The following is a 24,739-nucleotide window of genomic DNA, read 5'->3' as shown; positions in this document are numbered from 1 at the left end:
TCCCAAGTGGACTCCACCATAGGGGGCCGGCCACCCCCCACATGGGAGGTGGGAATCCCACCTTTGGGTGGGAGTCCTAGTTGGGCTAGGTTTGTCCCCTCCTATGGAAGGTTTTGGTTTCGGGTCTTATTCGAAGACTTGGACACCAACACTTGGGATGCACCTATATAATGAGGGGCCAAGGGAGGGGGCCGGCCACCCCCTAAGACCATAGCTTGGCCGCCCCCTGAGTGGCCGGCCACCCCCTCCCAAACCCTAGCTTTGCTCCTCCACTTCATATTGCCCGGTTTGCTTAGCGAAGCTCCGCCGAACTTCTACACCGCCACCGACACCACGCCGTCGTGCCGTCGGATTCAAGAGGAGCTACTACTTCCGCTGCCCGCCGGAACGGGGAGGTGGACGTCGTCTTCATCAACAACCGAACGTGTGACCGAGTACGGAGGTGCCGCCCGTTCGTGGCGCCGGAACCGATCGTGATCAAGATCTTCTACGCGCTTTGCAAGCGGCAAGTGAACGTCTACCGCAGCAACAAGAGCCTCATCTTGTAGGCTTTGGAATCTCTTCAAGGGTGAGACTCGATACCCCCTCGTTGCTACCGTCTTCTAGATTGCATCTTGGCTTGGATTGCGTGTTCGCGGTAGGAAAATTTTTGTTTTCTATGCAACGTTATCCAACACCATCAGTATGGAGTTTCTTCATGCGTTTCACTCCAATATGACCAAGACGACAGTGCCACATATAAGTAGAATTATCATTCAATTTAATTCGCTTAGCATCAATGTTATGTATATGCGTATCACTACTATCGAGATCTAACAGAAATAAGCCATTCTTTTGTGGTGCTCGACCATAAAAGATATTATTCATAAAAATAGAACAACCATTATTCTCGGACTTGAATGAATAACCGTCTTGCATTAAACAAGATCCAGATATAATGTTCATGCTCAACGCAGGTACATAATAACAATTATTTAGGCTTAAAACTAATCCCGAAGGTAGATGTAGAGGAAGTGTGCCGACCGCGATCACATTGACCTTGGATCCGTTTCCAACGTGCATCGTCACTTCATCCTTCAAGCAGCTTGTCGTTTATTCTTTAGTTCCCGTTTCGAGTTACAAATATGAGCAACCGAACCAGTATCAAATACCCAGGTACTAGAACGAGAACCAGTGAAATGAACATCTATAACATGTATATCATATATACCTTCTTTCTTTTTCTTGACAAGGCCGCTCTTCAGATCAGCCAGATACTTGGAGCAATTACGCTTCCAGTGTCCCTTCTCCTTGCAGTAATAGCACTCAAGCATCGTGCTTAGGGCCGTTCTTAGGTTTCACAGAGGCGTGGCAGCTTTCTTGCCACCCTTCTTGAATTTTCCCTTAGACTTGCCCTGTTTCTTGAAACCGGTGGTCTTGTTGACCATCAACACTTGGTGCTCTTTCTTGATCTCAATCTCGAGCAGCTTTTAGCATGCCAAAGAGTTCGGGTAACTCCTTGTTCATGTTCTCGCATATTGTAGTTCATCACAAAGTTCTTGTAACTTGGTGGCAAGTGATTGAAGGACACGATTAATCCCCGACTCGTTAGGAATCACTATTCCCAAGTCACCGAGTTTCTTCGCATGCCCGGTCATGGCGAGCATGTGCTCACTAACGGAGCTGCCTTCTTCCATCATACAACTGAAAAATTGTTTCGATGCTTCATAGCATTCCACGGCCGCATGAGTCTCAAAAATAGTCTTCAACTCTTTCATCAACTCATGAGGATCGTGGTGCTCAAAACGTTTTTGAAGATCGGATTCCAGCATCGCATAAGATGGCACACCGAACTTGAGAGTACCGAGTTTTCCGAGTTGCGTAAACAGCTTTTACTTCATCGGTTTCAGCTTCGCAGGAGGGTCACCTAGCGGTGCATCAAGCACATATTGCAGATTTCCGCCGAGAGAGGAAGATCCTCACATGACGGAACCAAGCCGGTGAAGTTGCTACCGTTGCTCTTAAGCTTTTCTTTCTCTAGGAACTGGTTAAAATTGATTGGGGACGCCATCTCTACAACATATATTTGCAATAGTTTAGACTAAGTTTATGACAAATTGAGTTCAAATTTTAATTCTACATAATTAAAAATCTAGATGAACTCCCACTCAAAACAATATCCCTCGCATTGTCTTAGTGATCACACGAACCAAAACCACCGCACCTAAACCCGATCATCACGAGAAAAGGTGTGATTTCTTTGGCGAACACTCAAAGTGTTCATCATATCAACCATATGATTCATGCTCTACCTTTCGGTATCATGTGTTCCGAGACCATGTCTGTACATGCTAGGCTCGTCAAGGCCACCTTAGTATTCGCATGTGCAAAACTGTCTTGCACCCGTTGTATGTACTTATTGAATCTATCACACCCGATCATCACGAGATGCTTCGAAACGACAAGACTTGATAACGGTGCTACTAAGGATGAACACTTTATTATCTTGAGATTTTAGTGAGGGATCATCTTATAATGCTACCGTCGCGATCTAAGCAAAATAAGATGCATAAAAGGATTAACATCACATGCAGCTTCATATGTGATATGATATGGCCCTTTTGTCTTTGCGCCTTTGATCTTCATCTCCAAAGCACGGACATGATCTCCATCATCTTCGGGCATGATCTCCATCATCGTTGGCGAAGCACCAAGGTCAATGGCGCCGTCTTCATGATTGTCCTCCATGTAGCAACTATTACAACTACTTTGAAATACTACTCAACATGAAATTTAAAGACAACCATAAGGCTCCCGCCGGTTGCCACAATACAATAATGATCATCTCATACATATTCATCATCACATTATGGCCATATCACATCACCAAACCCTGCAAAAACAAGTTAGACGCTCTCTAATTTGGTTTGCATATTTTACGTGGTTTAGGGTTTTTCGATATAGATCTAATCTACCTACGAACATGAACCACAACGTTGATACTAATGTTGTCAATAGAAGAGTAAATTGAATCTTTACTATAGTAGGAGAGACAGACACCCGCAAAGCCTCTTATGCAATACAAGTTGCATGTCGAACGAGGAACAAGTCTCATGAACGCGGTCATGTAAAGTTAGTCCGAGCCGCTTCATCCCACTATGCCATAAAGATGCAAAGTACTCAACTAAAGATAACAAGAGCATCAACGCCCACAAAACCATTGTGTTCTACTCGTGCAACCATCTATGCATAGACACGGCTCGATACCACCGTAGGATAACGTTGCATAGAAAACAAAAATTTTCCTACCGCGAACACGCAATCCAAGCCAAGATGCAATCTAGAAGACGGTAGCAACGAGGGGGTATCGAGTCTCACCCTTGAAGAGATTCCAAAGCCTACAAGATGAGGCTCTTGTTGCTGCGGTAGACGTTCACTTGCCGCTTGCAAAAGCGCGTAGAAGATCTTGATCACGATCGGTTCCGGCGCCACGAACGGGAAGCACCTCCGTACTCGGTCACACGTTCGGTTGTTGATGAAGACGACGTCCACCTCCCCGTTCCAGCGGGCAGCGGAAGTAGTAGCTCCTCTTGAATCCGACAGCACGACGGCGTGGTGTCGGTGGCGGTGTAGAAGTCCGGCGGAGCTTCGCTAAGCTATGCGGGATGTGGAGGAGCTAGCGGCTAGGGTTTGGGGAGAGGGGGGCGCCGGCCACTATAGGGGTGCGGCCACCTTGGTGGTGTTTGAGGTGGCCGGCCCCCTCCCCTTTGGCCCTCATTATATAGGTGGAACCCCAAGAGGTGGTGTCCAAGTCTTCGAATAAGACCCGAACCAAATCCTTCCATAGGAGGGGGCAATCCTAGCCCAACTAGGACTCCCACCCAAAGGTGGGATTCCCACCTCCCATGTGGGGGGTGGCCGGCCCCTAAGGGGGAGTCCACTTGGGACTCCTCCCCCACTAGGGTTGGCCGGCCATGGAGGTGGAGTCCCTTGTGGACTCCACCTTCCTTGGTGGTTTCTTCAGAACCTTCTAGAACCTTCCATAGAACCTTCCGCGACATTTTATTCACATAAAATGACATCCTATATATGAATCTTATTCTCCGGACCATTCCGGAACTCCTCGTGATGTCCGGGATCACATCCGGGACTTCGAACAAATATTCCAACTCCATTCCATATTCAAGAACTACCATTTCAACATCCAACTTTAAGTGTGTCACCCTACCGGTTCGTGAACTATGCGGACATGGTTGAGTACTCACTCCGACCAATAACCAATAGCGGGATCTGGAGATCCATAATGGCTCCCACATATTCAACGATGACTTTAGTGATCGAATGAACCATTCACATACATTACCAATTCCCTTTGTCTCGCGATATTTTACTTGTCCGAGGTTTGATCTTCTGTATCACTCTATACCTTGTTCAACCTCGTCTCCTGACAAGTACTCTTTACTCGTACCGTGGTATGTGGTCTCTTATGAACTCATTCATATGCTTGCAAGACATTAGACGACATTCCACCGAGAGGGCCCGGAGTATATCTATCCGTCATCGGGATGGACAAATCCCACTATTGATCCATATGCCTCAACTCATACTTTCCGGATACTTAATCCCACCTTTATAGCCACCCATTTACGCAGTGGTGTTTGGTGTAATCAAAGTACCTTTCCGGTATAAGTGATTTACATGATCTCATGGTCATAAGGACTAGGTAACTATGAATCGAAAGCTTATAGCAAATAACTTAATGACGAGATCTTATGCTATGCTTAATTGGGTGTGTCCATTACATCATTCATATAATGATATAACCTTGTTATTAATAACATCCAATGTTCATGATTATGAAACTAATCATCCATTAATCAACAAGCTAGTTTAAGAGGCATACTAGGGACTTCTTGTTGTCTACATATCACACATGTACTAATGTTTCTGTTAATACAATTCTAGCATGATATATAAACATTTATCATAAACATAAAGATATAAATAATAACCACTTTATTATTGCCTCTAGGGCATATCTCCTTCACCATTTTCCACTGCTTGCTCTCCTCTCTTTACCCTCCCTCCCTCCGTTGCCTACACACACCAGCGTAACACACCGACTCAGTCCCCTGCCTTTGCTTAGTCGAAGCCAACATGCCTACGTCTTTGTACTACATTTTCCCCGTTGAGCTCACTAGTTGCACGTCCTTTATCACTTGCGTGTGCTAACCATCATCACCTATGGGTCCTACTCCATCTGTTGTGGGCCCTGTTCTGACACAACCACACACATGAGGGCATGTGGCCTGGAGGTCTCCACAGCTGCCCATCTCTATGGTCAACGCTTCCATGGCATAGCTTCAAGGTAGGCACAAAATCGGGATCTCCAACACGGATCAGGTCCTTAGGAAGATGATATTGGAGTAGGTCGGTATGGGAAGCACCTAATCTCGCTTCCACAAACCTTCCGCTTGGTGGATTCTTGTACGGGGGAGCTAGATTGGCCATGGAGGTGACTCCACGCTCTATGGCGAAGTTCATTTTTTGGGATTTTTGCCAATGTCGCATACGGTGTTATGATTTGCTACATGTGTGCACCATTTTTGTTGTGTATGCACGGGGGAGCTAGAATTGGCCATGGAGATGACTCCACGCTCTATGGCGAAGTTCAATTATTGGGATTTTTGCCAATGTCGCATACGGTGCTGTGATTTGCTACATGTGTGCACCATTTTTTGTTGTGTATGCACTGGTAAAGTACTACAATAATTTATGCACACTATGCTATAGAGATTGCTCCCATTGTTGCATATGTATTCATGCAATGTTGGATGATGGTGTTAGGCACACATTTTGTCTGTATTGATTTGTTTGAAGCATACTACACATGATTCATACATTTTGCTCCAAACAATTGGGGATTTGTTAAATAATGTATCTATTTTTATTACATGCACATGCTCAAAATGTTGCAAAAGTTTTCACAAGTTTTAAAGATTGTGACACATTTTTGATATTCTTCTCCAATCACATGGGGATTTGTTACATACGATATATATTTTCTACATGGGCACAATTGAAATGTTGAAAAAAAATTACATGCCGCAAGTTTTTATTTATTTACATAAGAATGTTGCAAAACAAAGTCATGTTTTTCAAAATTCTATATAAATTACAAAAATTTCTACATGGGATTTTGTTGTTGTTACGATGATCAGGCACGCCGAATTCATTCACTTAATGCATCGAATTTCTCTAAAGGCGGCTCATATCTTGCAGTTTATTGCGGGGTGTTGACAGATGTTTAGCACTTGCCTTGTATTTTTAAGGCAACTCATATGCCTTTACTTGGAGTTCTAGCACAACATTTTCAACTTTGTCTTTTTGGCTAGGTAAGATGCGGCCCCGGTTACCCCTAATCGTCACTTTTCCCTGTCATTCTTCATGGTAGAGCCTGTAGGTCATTCTTAGCGGCCCGACTGAATCGGACCATGCGAAGCGCATTAGACCTCGCCCAACCCATTAACATGGTGCTTTGTTGTAAGGGATCCGTACAATATTTCCCATAGATATTTTTCGCTGCTGTTCGACTCTACAAGCTACACTGGTTTCAGCTGGTTTTCTTTTACGTGTTTAGCCTATTTAAATTTAAATTTCTTTTTCCCCTTTTCTAGTTCTAATGTTTTCTTTTTTCTTTATCAATAGTTTGTTTTGTACTTTTTTTGAGTTTTTATTATTCTCCATTTTATGTTCTTCTTTTCCATCACTAGTACTATTATTTAAAAACAATTCATGTTTTATTTTCTTTTGCTTATGTTTTAAAAAATATAAGATTTTTTTTTGTTTTGCAAAACCATATTTTTTTCCCATCAAACCCATGTTTTTATAAATCTGTGAGTGTACTTTTCTCCAAACCAGTAAATATTATTTCCAAAGCCATAGATATTTTTCTGAAACCATGACCATTTTACAGTTTTCGAACATGTGACCAATTTCCTAAATATAAAATAAATATGTTTTTGAATCCATGAACAATTATTTTGAAATCCCATGTGAGCATTTTATCGAACCCATGTTTTTATAAATCAGTGGGTGTACTTTTCTCCAAACCAGTATACACTTTTTCTAAAGTCATAGATATATTTTTGAAACCATGGCCATTTTACAGTTTTCAAACATGTGACCAATTTTTTAACTCGTGCACATGCATCAAGGTCCAAAAAATACTTTAGCAGTACTTTCCAGATTAGTAAGGCAAATGCATGAGGGTAAGCTAAGAGAAGTACATCATGGAGGCACAATTTCAACTAGGAAGGCTACAAGCTTGATCGTGCATCAGGGAAGATTTCCCTCTAGCTCCGCCCCTACTCGTGAACGTACCTTTTTCCAAAAAAAAATGTTCATTTCAAGAAATAGAAAAAGAAAGAGAACAAATAAAGAAAAAGTAAAACAAAAAATTGAATAAAAAAGAAAAAAAGTGCAAAACGGTAAAACAGAAATCAGAAAGAAAAGTAAAAGAAAACAGAAAATAAAAACAACTCTAGAAGAAAAACTGGAGCCGAAAAACTGGATCAGCCCGGCATGCCTGCTCGAGAAAGGAACACAGCATTGCTAGGGATAGCGAATAACTGGGCCTGGGGCCGTGGGCCATCGCGTAATGCCCTGTGCCGCTGTGCGGCGCGAGGCTTCCGCGCCGTAATGGGCGCGATTTGCGGTTGTTCAATCCGCCCCACCACTCCGTACAAAACAGTCTCCTCCTCTTCTTTCTCCTTGATTCTTCTTCCTTCTCGAGGAAGCCTGTTCCTGGCGACTAGGGCGAGGAGAAAAGGAGTTCTACATCTACCACTTCTGTTCCGTAGGTAAAGTATAGTTTTCGTTCTCTATCCTCCAAGGGGAAATGAGCAGCCTCCCTTTGCACAACTAAATTTCATCTAGATTCACGTGTTCTCGCGACCAACTTCTCCGGACGTCGTACGGTTAGCCTCCAACGATCTCCTTGAATAGCGCTTTGCCATTCGTAAATAGCTTTAAGATTCTACTCGATGTTAATTTTGTTATCTGAGTCGGCCTCGGTGTGTGGATGGCTGAGTTATGATCTGGACAATTATTCGGATTTGTTTTTGTTTTCCATGAGAATTTGTAGTCAAGTCGATTCATAGCCTATGTAGGTTTGCATCCTGTAGACGGACAAAAGCCTCATTGCAGTTCTTCTCTTCTGCTTATTTGTTTTGCCCTGGTCCAGTGGTCCCCTAGGGTTTTGGATGTTAAAGCCATTTGTTTGCACCATACTGTATTCTCGTTGCTGATCGAATCCGTATTGGGATGTAACCACGTATATTCTTCGAAAATGAGGTTATTCTGATTTTCCATATACGCCATCTATTCTTGGAACTCGCATTAACATTTTTATTATTCCCTTCTCCGAACTAAGCACTTGATTTGAGATCACTGTTAATATGTACTCCTACACGACAAATAGAATAAATTTCATCCCAAAAGTAGATTTACAGGAAACACAACTGATATCTTTTCATAAGAAAGAAAAATCAGTGAGTTAATACTCATGTCTAGTAAGCAAATTATGATGGGAAAGTAACCCTAGTCCACAAGGTTCCACGCTTTCAGATTAATGGTAAAAAAGGAATATTGGGCAATCTTAAGCTTCTCCATTTGTGGGATTAACACACATCAATGCAATAGATTGGTCACTGTATTTCCTCTCTCTCGCAATCCTCTAAAAACTTGTAATGGATCCGGATGTATTCCCAGGCTTTTTGATTATAAAGTTGTTCAGGCCGGCGACCCAGTCAAAAACAAATATTGGTCACTGTTGCCCTTTTCTCTCAAAGCTAACGTGCAGCTTCAGGTATATGTAGCATACGCTTGAAGCAATCAAGGACAAAATGGGTTCAGCTGAGGATGAGTTCACCCCACTTTCTCAGTTAACCGATGAAACGGGAAAATGTAAAGTTCGGGTGCGCATATCACGGATATGGGAATCCTTCAATCCAAAATATAACATTTTTTTGGGTCTCGACAGCCTTCTGATCGATGATCAGGTGATGCACTCCCTACCTTAAGATATACAGCCAACGGATGATCACATTGCTTGCTGGCTACTAATGTCAAATTGCCATCCTTTAAGTTTTCAACGCTATAATTCTTCAGGTTGTTTTCTACCTGTAGGGTGGAACTATGCAGGCCCGTGTGCTTCCGAATGATATCAAACTTTTTGAAGAGCGGCTAGTTGAGGGGAAGGTCTATGCCTTATCGAATTTTACAGTTGAGGAGACGGACATGAGCTGTAGCAATGAGTGGATTATGTATTTTAGAGAGCAGACGGTGGTCAATGAGATAGAAGGAGATATTGATTCGATACCCCTCCACAGTTTTGAGTTCGTTAATTTCAAGGATCTCCGTTCCAGGCGCGACAACAATAGCTTAATGACAGGTAGATTCCCTTGGAACGGAATAAATCATCAGAGTTATACGTGCCACATGCACATGTCATTCTTTTTCTTACATGTGCTGATTTAAATTATGCAGATGTTCTGGGCCACATAGTACATGTTGGGAAGCTACAGAAGTTCAAGAAAAAATCCCGCCATATACAAACCTGCGATGCAACAATTCGAAATTTGAGGTAACAAAATACAGCTTTTCTTTTGGATGATTGACTTGCCTTGATTACTACTCACTGGGGGAGTTACCATTTATAGCGGAAGGGAACTGAGTGTCACACTGTTTGGAGATATCGCTTGCGGTTTTGCTGAGGATATACTCGAGAAAGGCCTAGAAGCCTCAGTTGTTGCTGTCTTTGCAGGGATGCGCGTTGATTCCTATAACTCACATTTAGGTTAACCCTTGATCCACCCTTTAATTGTTTGCTTCTACCATCTGGTACTTTCGAATCATATTCCTTTCCTTTCTAGTAAAACTTTATTCTGTCTATCATTCGACACAGTTATAATGTGTACTCAAATCTTTTGGTGCATCTGTTTTGAAGTCGTGATATTTTGGTGTTATAGTTTGCTCTACAGCATCGTCAAAGTACTATCTAGATTTGGATATACCAGAGGTGCAAGACTTCCGTTTGAAGTGAGTGGACTTGATAAATTTAAACCCACATTGATGATTGACCTAAGATGGTTTGCTAACTGGTTCATGTGCATGCAGTTTGCGCATTCAGCAAGCAAACCCTGTTCCTAAAAAAAGCGAAGCTCAGAAGTTAGCCGAGAGTTGGCGAACTATCGAACAACTAAAAGGCCTCGATCGAGAGGAGTATGACGATGTAAATTAAGTTGCTGCTCTTCTCGTGATGTTCAAAGCTTAGTTGTTTTACTCACATATCTATCTTCACTTGTAGGATACCAAGTTCTTGTGCAGAGTCTCCCTGATTTATTTTGATTGCACCAGTGGTTGGTGTTATCCTGGATGCGAATTCTGCTATAAGTCACTGGGCAAAAAATACAGGTGCAGCCGATGTGGCCCGGTTAAGAAGCCAATTCAAATGTAGGGAGCGGCAAGGCTATGCTGCCATTTTCACACCGTTGTTCTCCATCTATACTTGTTCCTCAATTGCTAAGTCACTAATTACCAAACTGGTTTTCTGGGCACTTAAGGTACAAGCTGAAGGCAAAGGTGCGAGATAATACCGGCATAATGAACTTGATGATCTTCTGTGAGGTGGCGGAGAAGCTGGTCGGTGTCTCTGCGGAGAAGCTCGTTGATGAGATCAAGGAAGATGATGACTGGTACACCCTGCCAAAAACAATCGCGAATCTTCTTGGCTCGACCCACACCTTCCAAGTATTTGACAAGTACGGTAATGGGAGCTTCTCGGTGTGGTGGATCATGGATCATGTCAGCGTACCAGTCGCTGTTGCCACCACTGGGCGATGCACGGTGGAGCGTGTCCTTGAGGACAGTAATCCTACTCCAACCATGACTCAACGCAGAGTGGATCATGTTCGTGTGGGCAGAGTTACCACCGCAGAAGCAAGGCCGAAGTCCACTAGACTCCGGATGCCGAATAAGCGTCTGAGAGGTGACGACTGGATCAACTAACGGATTGTGCCATTCTGCGACTGCTTAAGTGTATCTAGGCTAATGCATCCTCTAGGATTAGGCAATGTGTCCTTGTGTTTCTCTTTCTTCTACCCTGGAAGGCTGGAACAGCCCTGTCTACTGCTGTGATTCGATCTAGTTTAAGTGCTGGGTAACAGACCTTTGAACACAGTTTGCTTTATCATTGTTATAGAAGAACTTCTCTCCAACTATGGGGCAGAACATTTGCGTTAATGGAAGACGACCATTTACAACTGATGTTCCTATGAATCCATGAACATAAGATGAGAACACACAAATTACAGATTGGACGGTTGGTAAAGAGTGGTTAACTCTTATTAACTAGTTTTACTACTGAACAAGGATAAGCACATCATATAAGGTCATAAGGAGAACAAAAATAAGGTCATATGCATTCTCTGGTGGTCTCTATGGCTTACGAAACAAGTCTTTTTGTCATAAGTATACCCCTATCCTTAGTTAGTTTTGTCACCTTGTTTCTATTTTTATTTTTCCGTTCAAGTACTTAAGGATACTTTCGCCTGGTCCGATTTAGATTCGGCCATCAGCTAGCTATTTCACAACGGTGTAGGAAATTAGAAATGGGAGGCATTGTGAAGTTTGAATCAAGGAGCTCTACCTGTGTCAGGTGTGAGTTCTCTTGTGTTGGCAGCGATTCTTTATCCCGCATTGGTACGTGTTTATATAGTTAGCCCAATAAGCCATATTTGATAACACACGATTATAAAGATTGATTAAATTAGAGAATTAACTAGATCATAATATGCTTTATATTCCTAACATATTCTGTTACATATATGGAAAGATATAACATTCTCCCTTAATCTAAACTTCTCTAAACTTTATCCTTTCCGGTGCCTTCCATATCTCTCCTCTCTTCCCTTCTGCAGTCCCAACGGGAGTGTCATGGACGCAATTGATGACCTGGACGATGCGGAATGGAGTAGTTGTCGACGTGTTGCTGCAAACCTAGTCGTGATGTCGATGTTGAGGTAGCTGATGATGTAGCAGCCGTGGTCGTCGAGGTCATGGTCGATGTAGTACTCGTCATAGTCGGTGTAGCCGCATTAGCTGGAGGCGCACAAGATTGCGCTTTTTTTTTTGACGGAGCTGTAGTCGTGGAAGAAGCACCTTGCGGATGTCAGAAGGTGCATTCCAGGGACGTCTTGTAGACGTCAGAGAACGCGGTTGTAGGTGAGGCCCCAAGTTTTGCTAGGACTAGAGAAAACCACCGAGCGCACAACGGTTTTGCCAGAACCGTGTGCGCGGTTGTAGTGTCGATGCAGTTGCTTTACATCGGACGTGGTCGATGTCATCGATGTCGTGTCGTCTTGCAGTAGTACGGTCAGAGGACGCGCATTCATCCTAGGGGACGATGTAGCGGCAGCCTATTGACGAGGTGGTTTTGTTGATGAAGACCATGCTGATGTAGACCTTGACGATCACATGTCTGGTGATGTTCAGAGCAACATGCATGTTGACGATGTTATGTCGCTTGAAGGTGTCCCTCCTTGCAAAAATAGTGTCGATGTCGTGTTGCCCGTGAGAAGTTGATGAAGTCATGTTCCACACCGGTCTGCGTGCGGATAATGTTGATGTCGCTTCTTGTAATGTGCTCGACGAAGATCTTGACTCGTGGCCCAATGTAGTCGTGGAGCTTATGTCGGTTCGTTGTAGTTTGGCTCGATGAAGTGCAGATGTTGGTGTCATCGATGCCTCAGTGCGCCAAAACCAATCCGATCGAATGTTTGTTGTAGCAGCATATAGACGTGTATGCAAGTACTTGATTTTATTTTGGTACGTGTGCCGGGCATGCACTTGTGCATGTGCTGCAGCTGATGAAGAATGTCCTGGATGTGCGCTGCTCGCGAACGATAATGACCGTTTGGAGCCTGGGTTTTCCTTGGCTCGCATGTGAGGCGTAGTTTTTGATCCGTTTGGTTTTTTGAGCTCCTCTACATTGTTGCATCTCACGATTCTTAAAGCATCCCGGGTGTCTCAGAAGGAACGCCTGAATCGACCGTTTCCAGCGAGCCACACTCGTCTCCGTAAAAAAACGACAATGCCGGATTCTCGCAGAGCCATCGAGGAGAGATGGCGCGAGCTCGCGCGGAACGGCAAAAAATCGGCGGGATGAATTCAATCACCGCCCTTCAAATTTCGCCATCGTATATAGGAGCGGCTCTCTCACCGCCAAATCAAAATCCCCCATTCCTCCCATTTCGAGCTCATCCGTCCTTCCCGATCTAGAGACATGGCCGACTCATCCTCACCCGCACGGTCGGCGAGGCTGGCGGCGGCGACTAGCCATGAGTTGTTGTCTTGTTCCTCTGCGATGATCACTTCGGTTGTTGTAAGCTTACGCAAATCCTAGATCTAGAACTTTTGGGTACATATGGGGATCTGATAGAATCCATTGTAGGCCATTTCTTCGTCGCCGGTCGTGGTTGGATCTGACTCTACCACGGGAACGGTTGTCGAGGTTGCATCTGACTCTTCCACAAGAATAATTGTGATGCCTGCTTCTTCGCCAGGGTCTCCTTCTTCCCCGACCACGGTGCTGCCTGTGGCTTCTATGAGGTAAGGCCGCTCTTTCTTTTCTGCTAGTTCATTGATGTGCTAATGCTTAAGGATGTGGTAGTTTATTCATGTGCTAATGCTTAAGGATGTGGTAGTTCATTGATGTGCCAATGCTTAGCCACGTTCTTCTGCTATTTGTCATGTAGGCCATCATACCATTTGCCTCCCCTGATCTTTCTACTCCATCTGTCAATGCTAATCATTATCTATTTGTAAACAAACCTCCTATGGTTTGGCAACCTAAGATGTCAGAGTTTGTGTTGAACCTCTTGGTTGAGTTCATCCATAGCGGCGTATGTTTTAACCTGGAATTCAAAGAGGCACAAATTAAGAAGGTAGTTGCTGATGTTTTTGCAGTCGCTGGCATACATGTGAGCACTCTAGCTTCAGGTCTACAACCACATCAGAAAGTGGAGAACCAAGTGGAGCATCATAAGCAAGATCAAATCCGATCACACCCTCCACTAGAGCAAAGATGGTTGCTGCTTCTATCTTGCTGATGAAGAGACGATGGATGAGTACATGAAGTAGCAGGCTTCATTGAGTTCCTTCATTGATCTGACAGTATGTCATTGTCATCCGCACTAACATTTGTTCCTTCTAGATTGCAGCGCTACCCGAGGCATCGTGAGTATGTCAACACCCCGATCACGTACTATGCTCAGATGAAGACGATCTTCACGTTCCGGTTTGTCTACAAGGCGTAACTGTACCAACCGAACTTGTTGGTCAGGGCACTCAACTCCATTGCAGACAACAAAGAAGAGTATGTCGAGTACCATCATCTGCAAGTATCGGAGAGGGCGACCTGGCTTAGGATGTGGCTACGCAAGCAGTTTCATGCTTAGTGTTTCTGCTTCCTTCTTCATGATCTGCTGATTTTGGGAGGTGCTCTCGTATCTCTCCATTAGCTAGGACTTGCTTGAACCTGACCGCGGTCTGTAATGATGAACTTGTTCGAGGTGGTATATACTAATCCCTCTTGTGATGAACATGTGATGAATCACGAAATATAGTTGCTTTACTCGTGATGGATCGCCCACTAGGGTAACTACTTGATGTGTATTACTAGCATCTTTGGATGAACTGAATGTTATTAAATGTATTGTCAATCAGTTAGCGCTACTCGGAAACCTCACTACTCAAATGGAAGGGGTTACCACAACAAGCTCATATTTGCAACCAAACAAGGTGTGCGTTGCACCACCTGGGAAAAAAGGCGTTTCTACAGGCAACCAAACTCTGGGGGTTGTCTTCCCTTTCCGATGCAGAAAATGGCTTCACGGGCTACCAAACAATATGGCTTTTCTGGCCCTTGGCCCGTCTGGAACGTGCAAAGGGTTCTTCTCCTTAGCGCAGTGGTACAGATTTTTGGCCCAGGCTACCAAACGGGCCCTAAGTTGCTGGTTGGGGCTCCATCTAGCCCCACTGACCGCCCGTCGTGCCCGCGTTTACGTGCAGTCCTGCGTGGGACATAACTTCACTTCCGCTGGATGATGATGCATGGACGATGTATCCGACCACGCAACTGCTGGATATAGCACGCCGAACATTGGAGTTTCACGTGGGCCACCGTGACGATCTAGAGCCGATTACATTGTATGGATTTTGCACTGACTTTGGCTCGAGAGGATCATTGTGTAGATACTTTATTAGGCTTATTATTGGACCTAGTCTATGAGAATTGTGGAATTTCGAAAATTGATCTAAAATCTAAAGAAACCGATTCGATCTTTGATCGAGACCGGATGCCGCGCTCCCGAGGAGGGCGGCGCGATGTGGAGGTGCTAGGAGGTCTAGGGTCGGCGTCGTGAGACTAACCGCTCTGATACCATGTGAGTGTTTCTCTTGTGTTGGAAGCAATGCTTTATCCCGCACCGGTTATGTGTTTATATAGTCAGCCCAATAGGCCATATTTGCTAACACACGATTACAAATATTGACTGAATTAGGGGGATTGACTAGATCAAAAAATGCTTTATATTCCTAGCATATTCCATTACATATATGGAAAGATATAATCCTAACATCAGGTTCAATATTCAAATGAGTTGCACCATATGTTGGTATATGCGTCATGGTTGATTAGGTTTTACTTTTTTACTTCACTTGGTGACTCAGTTCACTATCATCATTGCATCCTTGTAACCTTCATTGGGGATGGACCTTTACTCATCGTACCTAGGAGAAATATTTGTCGAATTTTTGTCAGTTAACCTTTCTCATATTATATTTCTAAGACCATAGAATATGAAAAAGGTTTAAGTGACAAAGATTCTGCTCTCGGTTGAGCTGGAGTTACCAATGTGGATTCAGGTGCACAAATTTCCTAAAGCATATCGCAAGCAAGAGGTTATCAGGAAACTAATAGAGAGGATGCCAGGTCTTGGTGACAGAGATGATTCCAACAGGGACCTTTCGAGGTGATTTTGTTCGTCTAAAGGTGAATCACAATGTTCGACGGCAGGTGACATGGTTTTTTTTGCAAGAAATCTACCGATCTATTAATAATCATCAACAATGGTATAAATATGCCAAAAAGTAAAGAAAATTACAAATTGGTACTCGGACCACCTAGCGACGACTACATACACTAGCACGAGCCGAAGGCGCGACGCTATCCTCGTCCCTTCATCGCCGGAGTCAGGCAAAGCTTATTGTAGTAGAGCTTGTTGTCTCTATAGTACTAAGTAGCAAGAGATAATTGTACGCTGTTGTTACATATGAAAAGCTGGGTCAACTTTGCTTTGCTTGTGGTCTGACTGGCCACGATCTTAAGGAGTGAGGTGACGGGGTCCTTAAGAAAATAGCATCAAATTTGGCGACTGAATTTATGTTAGTGGTCAAGGGAGAGGTGTTGGCCCTAACTGTGGGGGCTTTTGTGGAGGTTCTAGGAGTGGACGTGGCTCTTTTGATGAGGGAAGATAAACTACAGGAAGGGGACGCTCTGGGGATGGCATAAACATGGATCGAGGTGGCTATGTAGACTGGTGTGACCACCCAGAGAGGAAGAGCCCTCCTTCTATAGTGAAGATGGATGAATATCTGACTGACACGATGAATAGTCTGACCAAACCAGGTGATACTGAAGCTGAGAAATTAGCCAAGAGGAGGTTGTTTGAGGAGGAACCAAATACTGCGGCAAGCACGCTTGCGGTGGTGAACTCAGGAAGTCAAGCAGATCATCGTGGGAGGAGTTTTCCCATCCTTACTCTTTCCTCCATCCCATAATATAAGAATGGTAAATATAACCAATATGCTTCTATATTAGTTGTAATCACATCTTATACTCCCCCGATTCATATTACTTAAGGATTTTTTGTTCTCGTGCCCCTAGTTCGTTAGTTGTACTCAGTTTTTTCAGCCTCTTAACTTTTCCTCAGTTTCCCCTCCCTCTAGTTTGAAACCCCTCGTAGACGCTCGGACGGGAGTGTTGCCGTTAGGTCAGAGGCCTTACCGTTACCGTTAATCTGACGGGTGGGGCTGCACAGAGGGCAGTTCCTCTCTGGCTGTCTCGTGCTGACGGGTAGCCATCCATCTGTCGCTGACGCGTGGGCCGTTTTATTTCCTAATTGTATACGCGGTGCTGCCAATGACAAATGGGGCCGCTCTATAGGGCTGCCGCAGCTAATGACCAGTGGGGTCGTATATTTTTCAGGAAAAGACATATATTGCCGCTCTGTGGGGCTGCCGCAGCCAATGACCAGTGGGGTCGTCTATTTTTCGAGAAAAGACATATATTGCCGCTCGTAGGCTGCCGCAGCCAATGACCAGTGGGGTCATCTATTTTTCAGGAAAAAACATATATTGCCGCTCTGTGGGGCTGCCGCAGCCAATGACCAGTGGGGTCATCTATTTATTTATAGAAAATCATATATTCCCGCTTTGTGGGGCCTCCGCAGCCAATGACCGCTGGGGTCATCTATTTATTTAGAGAATATCATATAGAGCCGCTCTGTGGGGCCGCCTCAGCCAATGACAGGTGACTGTTTTCGGAGCTTAATCTAAAGTGAATCTTATGCTAAACATGGTGCATCCCGACGGTGACCTAGCAGTGGCGGCGAGCATAGCCGTTTCGACCATGCCGATATCGGCATCGACATCGGCATCGTTTGGAGGCTGTGGTGCTCGAATCATGGTGGAAATTGTGATATTATTTTTTACATGCATACTATATAGAAAATAGCTAGATCTCTAAATCTATGCATATGAAGCTACATATATATTCTTGGTCATAATCCCCTTATCTAAAGGGGATGGATGCATGGCTTCACGTCGTCGTCGCTTTCATCGTCAGTATCTTCATCGTCCGAGTAGTAGTACTTCCTGCACATTGTTCCGTCGAACACCTTCACTGTGAGCACATCATCGCCTTCATATTTGAAGTGTACGAAGCAGCCGAAATCCACACCGTGCGTGATGGCGAAATTCTCCCAGCCCTTATCGAGGTACATCCGGCCTTGTCCGTCAAATAGGACCTCCACGGTCCAGAGACAAGGACCGCAGTCAGCTGCTCGCAGATACACCTTAGCTGGCTCCTGGCCGTTGATACGTCCAAAACGTATCTACTTTCCCGAACACTTTTGCTATTGTTTTGCCTGTAATTTTTGTATTTTGGATACAACTAACACGGACTAACGCTGTTTTCAGCAGAATTGCCCTGGTATCTTATTTTTGTGCAGAAACTCAACTTTCAGGAAAATCCCCGGAAATAATTGCAATGGGCCTATTTTCACAGAAGATTGACGTAACCAGAAGATGAGACGGAGGGGGGCCACGAGGCGCCCACCCCACAAGGCAGCGCGGTGGGGCCCTGGGCCGCGCCGCCCTATGGTGGCGTCGCCTCGGGCAGCCCCCGATGCTCCCCTCTGGACTACTTAAGGATTTCGATCTAAAAACGCACGGGGGTTCGACCAATCTGCCAGAAGACATCCAGAACTCCGCCGCCATCGCGAAACTCTGTCTCGGGACCAGAAACTCCATTCTGGCACCCTACCGGGACGGGGAATTGGAGGAGATCATCGCCATCATGACCACCGACGCCTCTCCATCGACCATCCATGTTTCCCCCATCCATGTGTGAGTAATTCCCCCGCTGTAGGCTGAAGGGGATGGTAGGGATTGGATGAGATTGATCATGTAATAGTCATAAGATTGTTAGGGCATAGTGCCTAGTATCCGTTGTTGGTACTTTTATGATATTGTTGCAAATTGTTATGCTTAATGCTTGTCACTAGGGCCCGAGTGCCATGATTTCAGATCTGAACATGTTATTGATTCATGATGATATTCATTGTTTTATGATCTTACCTACAAGTTGTATACACATGTTGCTGTCCGGAACCCGAGGCCCCAAAGTGACAGAAATTGGGACAACCGGAGGGGAAGGCTGTGATATGAGGATCACATGTGTTCACGGAGTGTTAATGCTTTGCTCTGGTGCTCTATTAAAAGGAGTACCTTAATTACCGATAGATTCCCTAGAGGCCCAGTTGCCACCTGGCTGGTAGGACAAAAGATGTTGTGCAAGTTTCTCATTGCGAGCACGTACGACTATATACGGAACACATGCCTATGGTTGTTTAGTACTTGGATACCGTTTTATTATTATCTGCAAATGCCCTGCCTTGATTGTTACATGAGTTCTCTTATCCATGCAACGCCCGTTCATCCATACCTGTGCCTACAGTATTTTAATCCTGCCATTTACTATAATCACTACTGCTGTCTTTATTACACTGCTGCTTATATTTCACTATTGCTACTGCTATAAAACTGTTGCTACTGATAAACTCTTGCGAGCAAGTCTGTTTCCAAGTGCAGCTGAATTGATAACTCCGCTGTTAAGGCTTACAAATATTTTTTGGCTCCCCTTGTGTCGAATCAATAAATTGGGTTTTACTTCTGATGTCTACGCACGCTTCTATTCCTGTAGACAGTGTTGGGCCTCCAAGAGCAGAGGTTTGTAGAACAGCAGCAAGTTTCCCTTAAGTGAATCACCCAAGGTTTATCGAACTCAGGGAGGTAGAGGTCAAAGGTATCCCTCTCAAGCAACCCCGCAATTACGATACAAGAAGTCTCTTGTGTCCCCAACACACCTAATACACTTGTCAGATGTATAGGTGCACTAGTTCGGCGAAGAGATAGTGAAATACAAGTAATATGGATGAATATGAGTGGTAATAACAATCTGAATAAAATATGGCAGCAAGCGAACATGTAGCGGAACGATAAATAAACGGGGTTTCGATGCTTAGAAACAAGGCCTAGGGATCATACTTTCACTAGTGGACACTCTCAACATTGCAATCATAAAGGAATATAAATAAGCACTTCACTATGCGATTCTGAATTACTCTTTGGCAAGATAACGAACACTAATTCATCATGTAGGCAAACCTTAAAGATGTATTCCCAAGTACTAATAAACACCCCACGATGTCACTGTGAGCATTCATAGGAGGTACTAACACACCACAATTTTATAGAGACATCCAACTCAAATCATAACTCAGTGAATAAGTATTCTGTGAAATATAGCCTAAGAGACCCACACGGTGCACACACTGTCACCTTTACACACGTGGGACAAGGAGTCTCCGGAGATCACATAAGTAAAATCCACTTGAATAGCATAACGACATCTAGATTACAAAGCTCATCATATGGATCTCAATCATGCAAAGCAACTCATGAGATCATTGTATTAAAGTACATGGGAGAGAGATTAACCACATAGCTACCGGTACAGCCCTTAGCCTCGGGGGAGAACTACTCCCTCCTCATCATAGGAGTCAGCAGCGTCGATGAAGATGGCGGTGGTGTCGATGGAGATGCCTTCCGGGGGCAATTCCCCGTCCCGGCGGCGTGCCGGAACAGAGACTTCTGTCCCCCGAATCTTGGCTTCACGATGGCGGCGGCTCTGGAACTTTTCTCATATCGTGGCTTATTCGTGTCGAAGATTAAGGTCAGGGAGGCTTATATAGGCGAAGAGTCGGAGTCGGAAGGGCCACGTGGGACCCACACAGTACGGGGGCGCGCCCCCCCTCTGGCCGTGCCGCCATGTGGGGTGGGGCCCCCTGGCTCCCCTCTGGCCCCTCTTCGATGCTCTGGAAGCTTCCGGGAAAATAAGGTACTGGGCGTTGATTTCGTCCAATTCCGAGAATATTTCCTTTCTAGGATTTCTGAAACAAAAAACAGCAGAAAACAAGAACTGGCACTTCGGCATCTCGTTAATAGGTTAGTTCCGGAAAATGCATATAAATGATGTAAAGTGTGTATAAAACATATGTGTATCATCATAAAAGTAGCATGGAACATAAGAAATTATAGATACGTTGGAGACGTATCAGCATCCCCAAGCTTAGTTCCTACTCGCCCACGAGTAGGTAAACGATAACAAAGATAATTTCTTAAGTGACATGCTATCATAATCTTGATCAATACTATTGTAAAGCATATGAGATGAATGCAGCGATTCAAAGCAATAGTAAAGACAATGAGTAAACAACTGAACCATATAACAAAGACTTTTCATGAATAGTACTTTCAAGACAAGCATCAATAAGTCTTGCATAAGAGTTAACTCATAAAGCAATAAATTCAAAGTAAAAGGCATTGAAGCAACACAAAGGAAGATATAAGTTTCAGCAATTGCTTTCAACTTGTAACATGTATATCTCATGGATAGTTGTCAACATAAAGCAATATAACAAGTGCAATAGGTGAACATGTAAGAATCAATGCACACAGTTGACACGAGTGTTTGCTTCTAAGATAGAAGGAAGTAGGTAAACTGACTCAACAATAAAGTAGAAGAAAAGCCCTTCGCAGAGGGAAGCATGGATTACTATATTTGTGCTAGAGCTTTTATTTTGAAAATAAGAAACAATTTTGTCAACGGTAGTAATAAATCATATGTGTTATGTATAAGACATCTTATAAGTTGCAAACCTCATGCATAGATTACGAATAGTGCTCGCACCTTGTCCTAATTAGCTTGGATTAACATGGATTATCATTGCAAAACATATGTTTCAACCAAGTGTCACAAAGGGGTACCTCTATGCCGCCTGTACAAAGGTCTAAGGAGAAAGATCGCATTTGATTTCTCGTTTTTGATTATTCTCAACTTAGACATCCACACCGGGACAACATAGACAACAGATAATGGACTCCTCTTTAATGCATAAGCATTCAACAACAGATAATATTCTCATAAGAGATTGAGGATTAATTGTCCAAACTGAAACTTCCACCATGATTCATGATTTTAGTTAGCGGCCCAATGTTCTTCTCTAACAATATGCATACTCAAACTATTTGATCATAATAAATCACCCTTACTTCAGACAAGACGAACATGCATAGCAACTCACATGATATTCAACAAAGGTGTAATAGTTGGTGGCGTCCCCAGAAGCATGGTTACCGCTCAACAAGCAACTTATAAGAAATAAGATACATAAGCTACATATTCTTTACCACAATAGTTTTTAAGGCTATTTTCCCATGAGCTATATATTGCAAAGACAAAGAATAGAATTTTAAAGGTAGCACTCAAGTAATTTACTTTGAAATGGCAGAGAAATACCATGTAGTAGGTAGGTATGGTGGACACAAATGTCATAGTTTTTGGCTCAAGGATTTGGATGCACGAGAAGTAATCCCTCTCAATACAAGGCTAGGCTAGCAAGGTTGTTTGAAGCAAACTCAAGTATAAAACGGTGCAGCAAAGCTTACATATGAACATATTGCAAGCATTATAAGACTCTACACTGTCTTCCTTGTTGTTCAAACACCTTACCAGAAAATATCTAGACTCTAGAGATCAATCATGCAAATCAAATTTTAACAAGCTCTATGTAGTTCTTCATTAATAGGTGCAAAGTACATGATGCAAGAGCTTAAAAATGATCTATATGAGCACAACAATTCCAAGTATCAAATTATTCAAGACATTATACCAATTACCACATGAAGCATTTTCTGTTTCCAACCAAATAACAATGAACGAAGCAGTTTCAACCTTCGCCATGAACATTAAAAGTAAAACGAAGAACACAAGTGTTCAAATGAAAAAGCGGAGCGTGTCTCTCTCCCACACAAGGAATGCTAGGATCCGATTTTATTCAAACAAAAACAAAAATAAAAACAAACAGACGCTCCAAGTAAAGCACATAAGATGTGACGGAATAAAAATATAGTTTCACTAGAGGTGACCTGATAAGTTGTCGATGAAGAAGGGGATGCCTTGGGCATCCCCAAGCTTAGATGCTTGAGTCTTCTTAAAATATGCAGGGATGAACCACGGGGGCATCCCCAAGCTTAGACTTTTCACTCTTCTTGATCATATTGTATCATGCTCCTCTCTTGACCCTTGAAAACTTCCTCCACACCAAACTCAAAACAAACTCATTAAAGGGTTAGTGCATAATTGAAAATTCATATATTCAGAGGTGACATAATCATTCTTAACACTTCTGGACATTGCACAAAGCTACTGAAAGTTAATGGAACAAAGAAATCCATCAAACATAGCAAAACAGGCAATGCGAAATAAAAGGCAGAATCTGTCAAAACAGAACAGTCCGTAAAGACGAATTTTTCAGGGGCACTTAACTTGCTCAGATGAAAATGCTCAAATTGAATGAAAGTTGCGCACATATCTGAGGATCACGCACGTAAATTGGCAGATTTTTCTAAATTTTCTACAGCAGGGGCGGCTCAATTTCGTGACAGCAAGAAACCTGTTTCTGCGCAGTAATCCAAATCTAGTATTGACTTTACTATCAAAGACTTTACTTGGCACAACAATGTAATAAAATAAAGATAAGGAGAGGTTGCTACAGTAGTAACAACTTCCAAGACTCAAATATAAAATAAAAGTGCAGAAGTAAAATAAACACATGGGTTATCTCCCAAGAAGTGCTTTCTTTATAGCCATTAAGATGGGCTGAACAATTTTAATGATGCACTCGCAAGAAATAAGAGTTGAAGCAAAAGAGAGCATCAAAAAGCAAGTGTGAAACAAATTTAAGCCTAACCCGCTTCCTATGCATAGGAATCTTGTACACAAATAAATTCATGAAGAACAAAGTGACAAGCATAGGAAGATAAAACACAAGTAACTTCAAAATTTTCAGCATATAGAGAGATGTTTTAGTACCATGAAAATTTCTACAACCATATTTTCCTCTCTCATAATAACTTTCAGTAGTATCATGAACAAACTCAACAATATAACTATCACATAAAGCATTCTTATCATGAATCTCATGCATAAAATAATTACTACTCCCAACATAAGCATAGTCATTCTTATTAATTGTAGTGGGAGCAAATTCAACAAGGTAGCTATCATTATCACCATAATCATCAAATATAGGAGGCACAGTATAATCATAATTAATTTTATCCTCAATAGTAGGTGGATGATAGTCATCATTGTAATCATCATATATAGGAGGTAAAGTATCATCAAAGTAAATTTTCTCCTCCATGCTTGGGGGACTAAAAATATCATGCTCATCAAAACCAGCTTCCCCAAGCTTAAATTCTTCCATAGCATTAGTAATAATAGTGTCCAAAGAGTTCATGCTAATAACATTGCTACAACTATTTTGCAAACAAAGTTCCATGGGTTTTTAATTCTCTATTCAAACATATCATGTCCTAATTCAATATAAATTTCATAAAGATCTCTAATTTTTTTGTTGTTTTCCATTAAGCCTATCTAGTGAAATAAAAACAAGAAACAAAAAGATGCAATTGCAGGATCTAAAGGAAATAGTTTCGAGCACTCACACACCGGCAACAGTGCTAGAAAATAGCTTAGTAGTCGGAGGATGTGAATACCTTTTACCTTACCTCCCCGGCAACGGCGCCAGAAAATAGCTTGATGTCTACGCACGCTTCTATTCCTGTAGACAGTGTTGGGCCTCCAAGAGCGAGAGGTTTGTAGAACAACAGCAAGTTTCCCTTAAGTGAATCACCCAAGGTTTATCGAACTCAGGGAGGTAGAGGTCAAAGATATCCCTCTCAAGCAACCCTGCAATTACGATACAAGAAGTCTCTTGTGTCCCCAACA

General features: G+C 43.1%; 1 protein-coding gene across 1 annotated transcript; it reads left to right on the top strand.

The window, feature by feature from the left end:
* Nucleotides 1–7,777: 7,777 nt before the first annotated feature.
* On the top strand, nt 7,778–14,357 carry LOC124663054 (replication protein A 70 kDa DNA-binding subunit E-like). The gene is made up of 11 exons (XM_047200809.1): nt 7,778–7,841; nt 8,849–9,041; nt 9,169–9,433; nt 9,529–9,625; nt 9,702–9,838; nt 10,011–10,080; nt 10,159–10,273; nt 10,349–10,494; nt 10,605–10,909; nt 13,605–13,650; nt 14,255–14,357. Exons 2-11 carry the CDS (start codon nt 8,886–8,888, stop codon nt 14,355–14,357), a joined length of 1,440 nt encoding a protein of 479 aa, XP_047056765.1. The 5' UTR covers nt 7,778–7,841; nt 8,849–8,885.
* Nucleotides 14,358–24,739: the final 10,382 nt, after the last annotated feature.

The sequence above is a fragment of the Lolium rigidum genome, chromosome 6 (genome assembly GCF_022539505.1).
Source record: "Lolium rigidum isolate FL_2022 chromosome 6, APGP_CSIRO_Lrig_0.1, whole genome shotgun sequence".
NCBI lineage: Eukaryota > Viridiplantae > Streptophyta > Magnoliopsida > Poales > Poaceae > Lolium > Lolium rigidum.
The sequence above is the reverse complement of the archived record's forward strand: the minus strand, read 5'-3'. Positions and strand labels throughout refer to the sequence as shown.

Coding starts and splice junctions, on each gene's coding strand:
- LOC124663054 (XM_047200809.1), top strand. CDS start 8,886: ATGGGTTCAGCTGAGGATGAGTTCACCCCACTTTCTCAGTTAACCGAT. Junction 9,626..9,701: donor GCAACAATTCGAAATTTGAG/GTAACAAAATAC, acceptor TACCATTTATAG/CGGAAGGGAACTGAGTGTCA. Junction 10,274..10,348: donor ATCGAGAGGAGTATGACGAT/GTAAATTAAGTT, acceptor CTTCACTTGTAG/GATACCAAGTTCTTGTGCAG.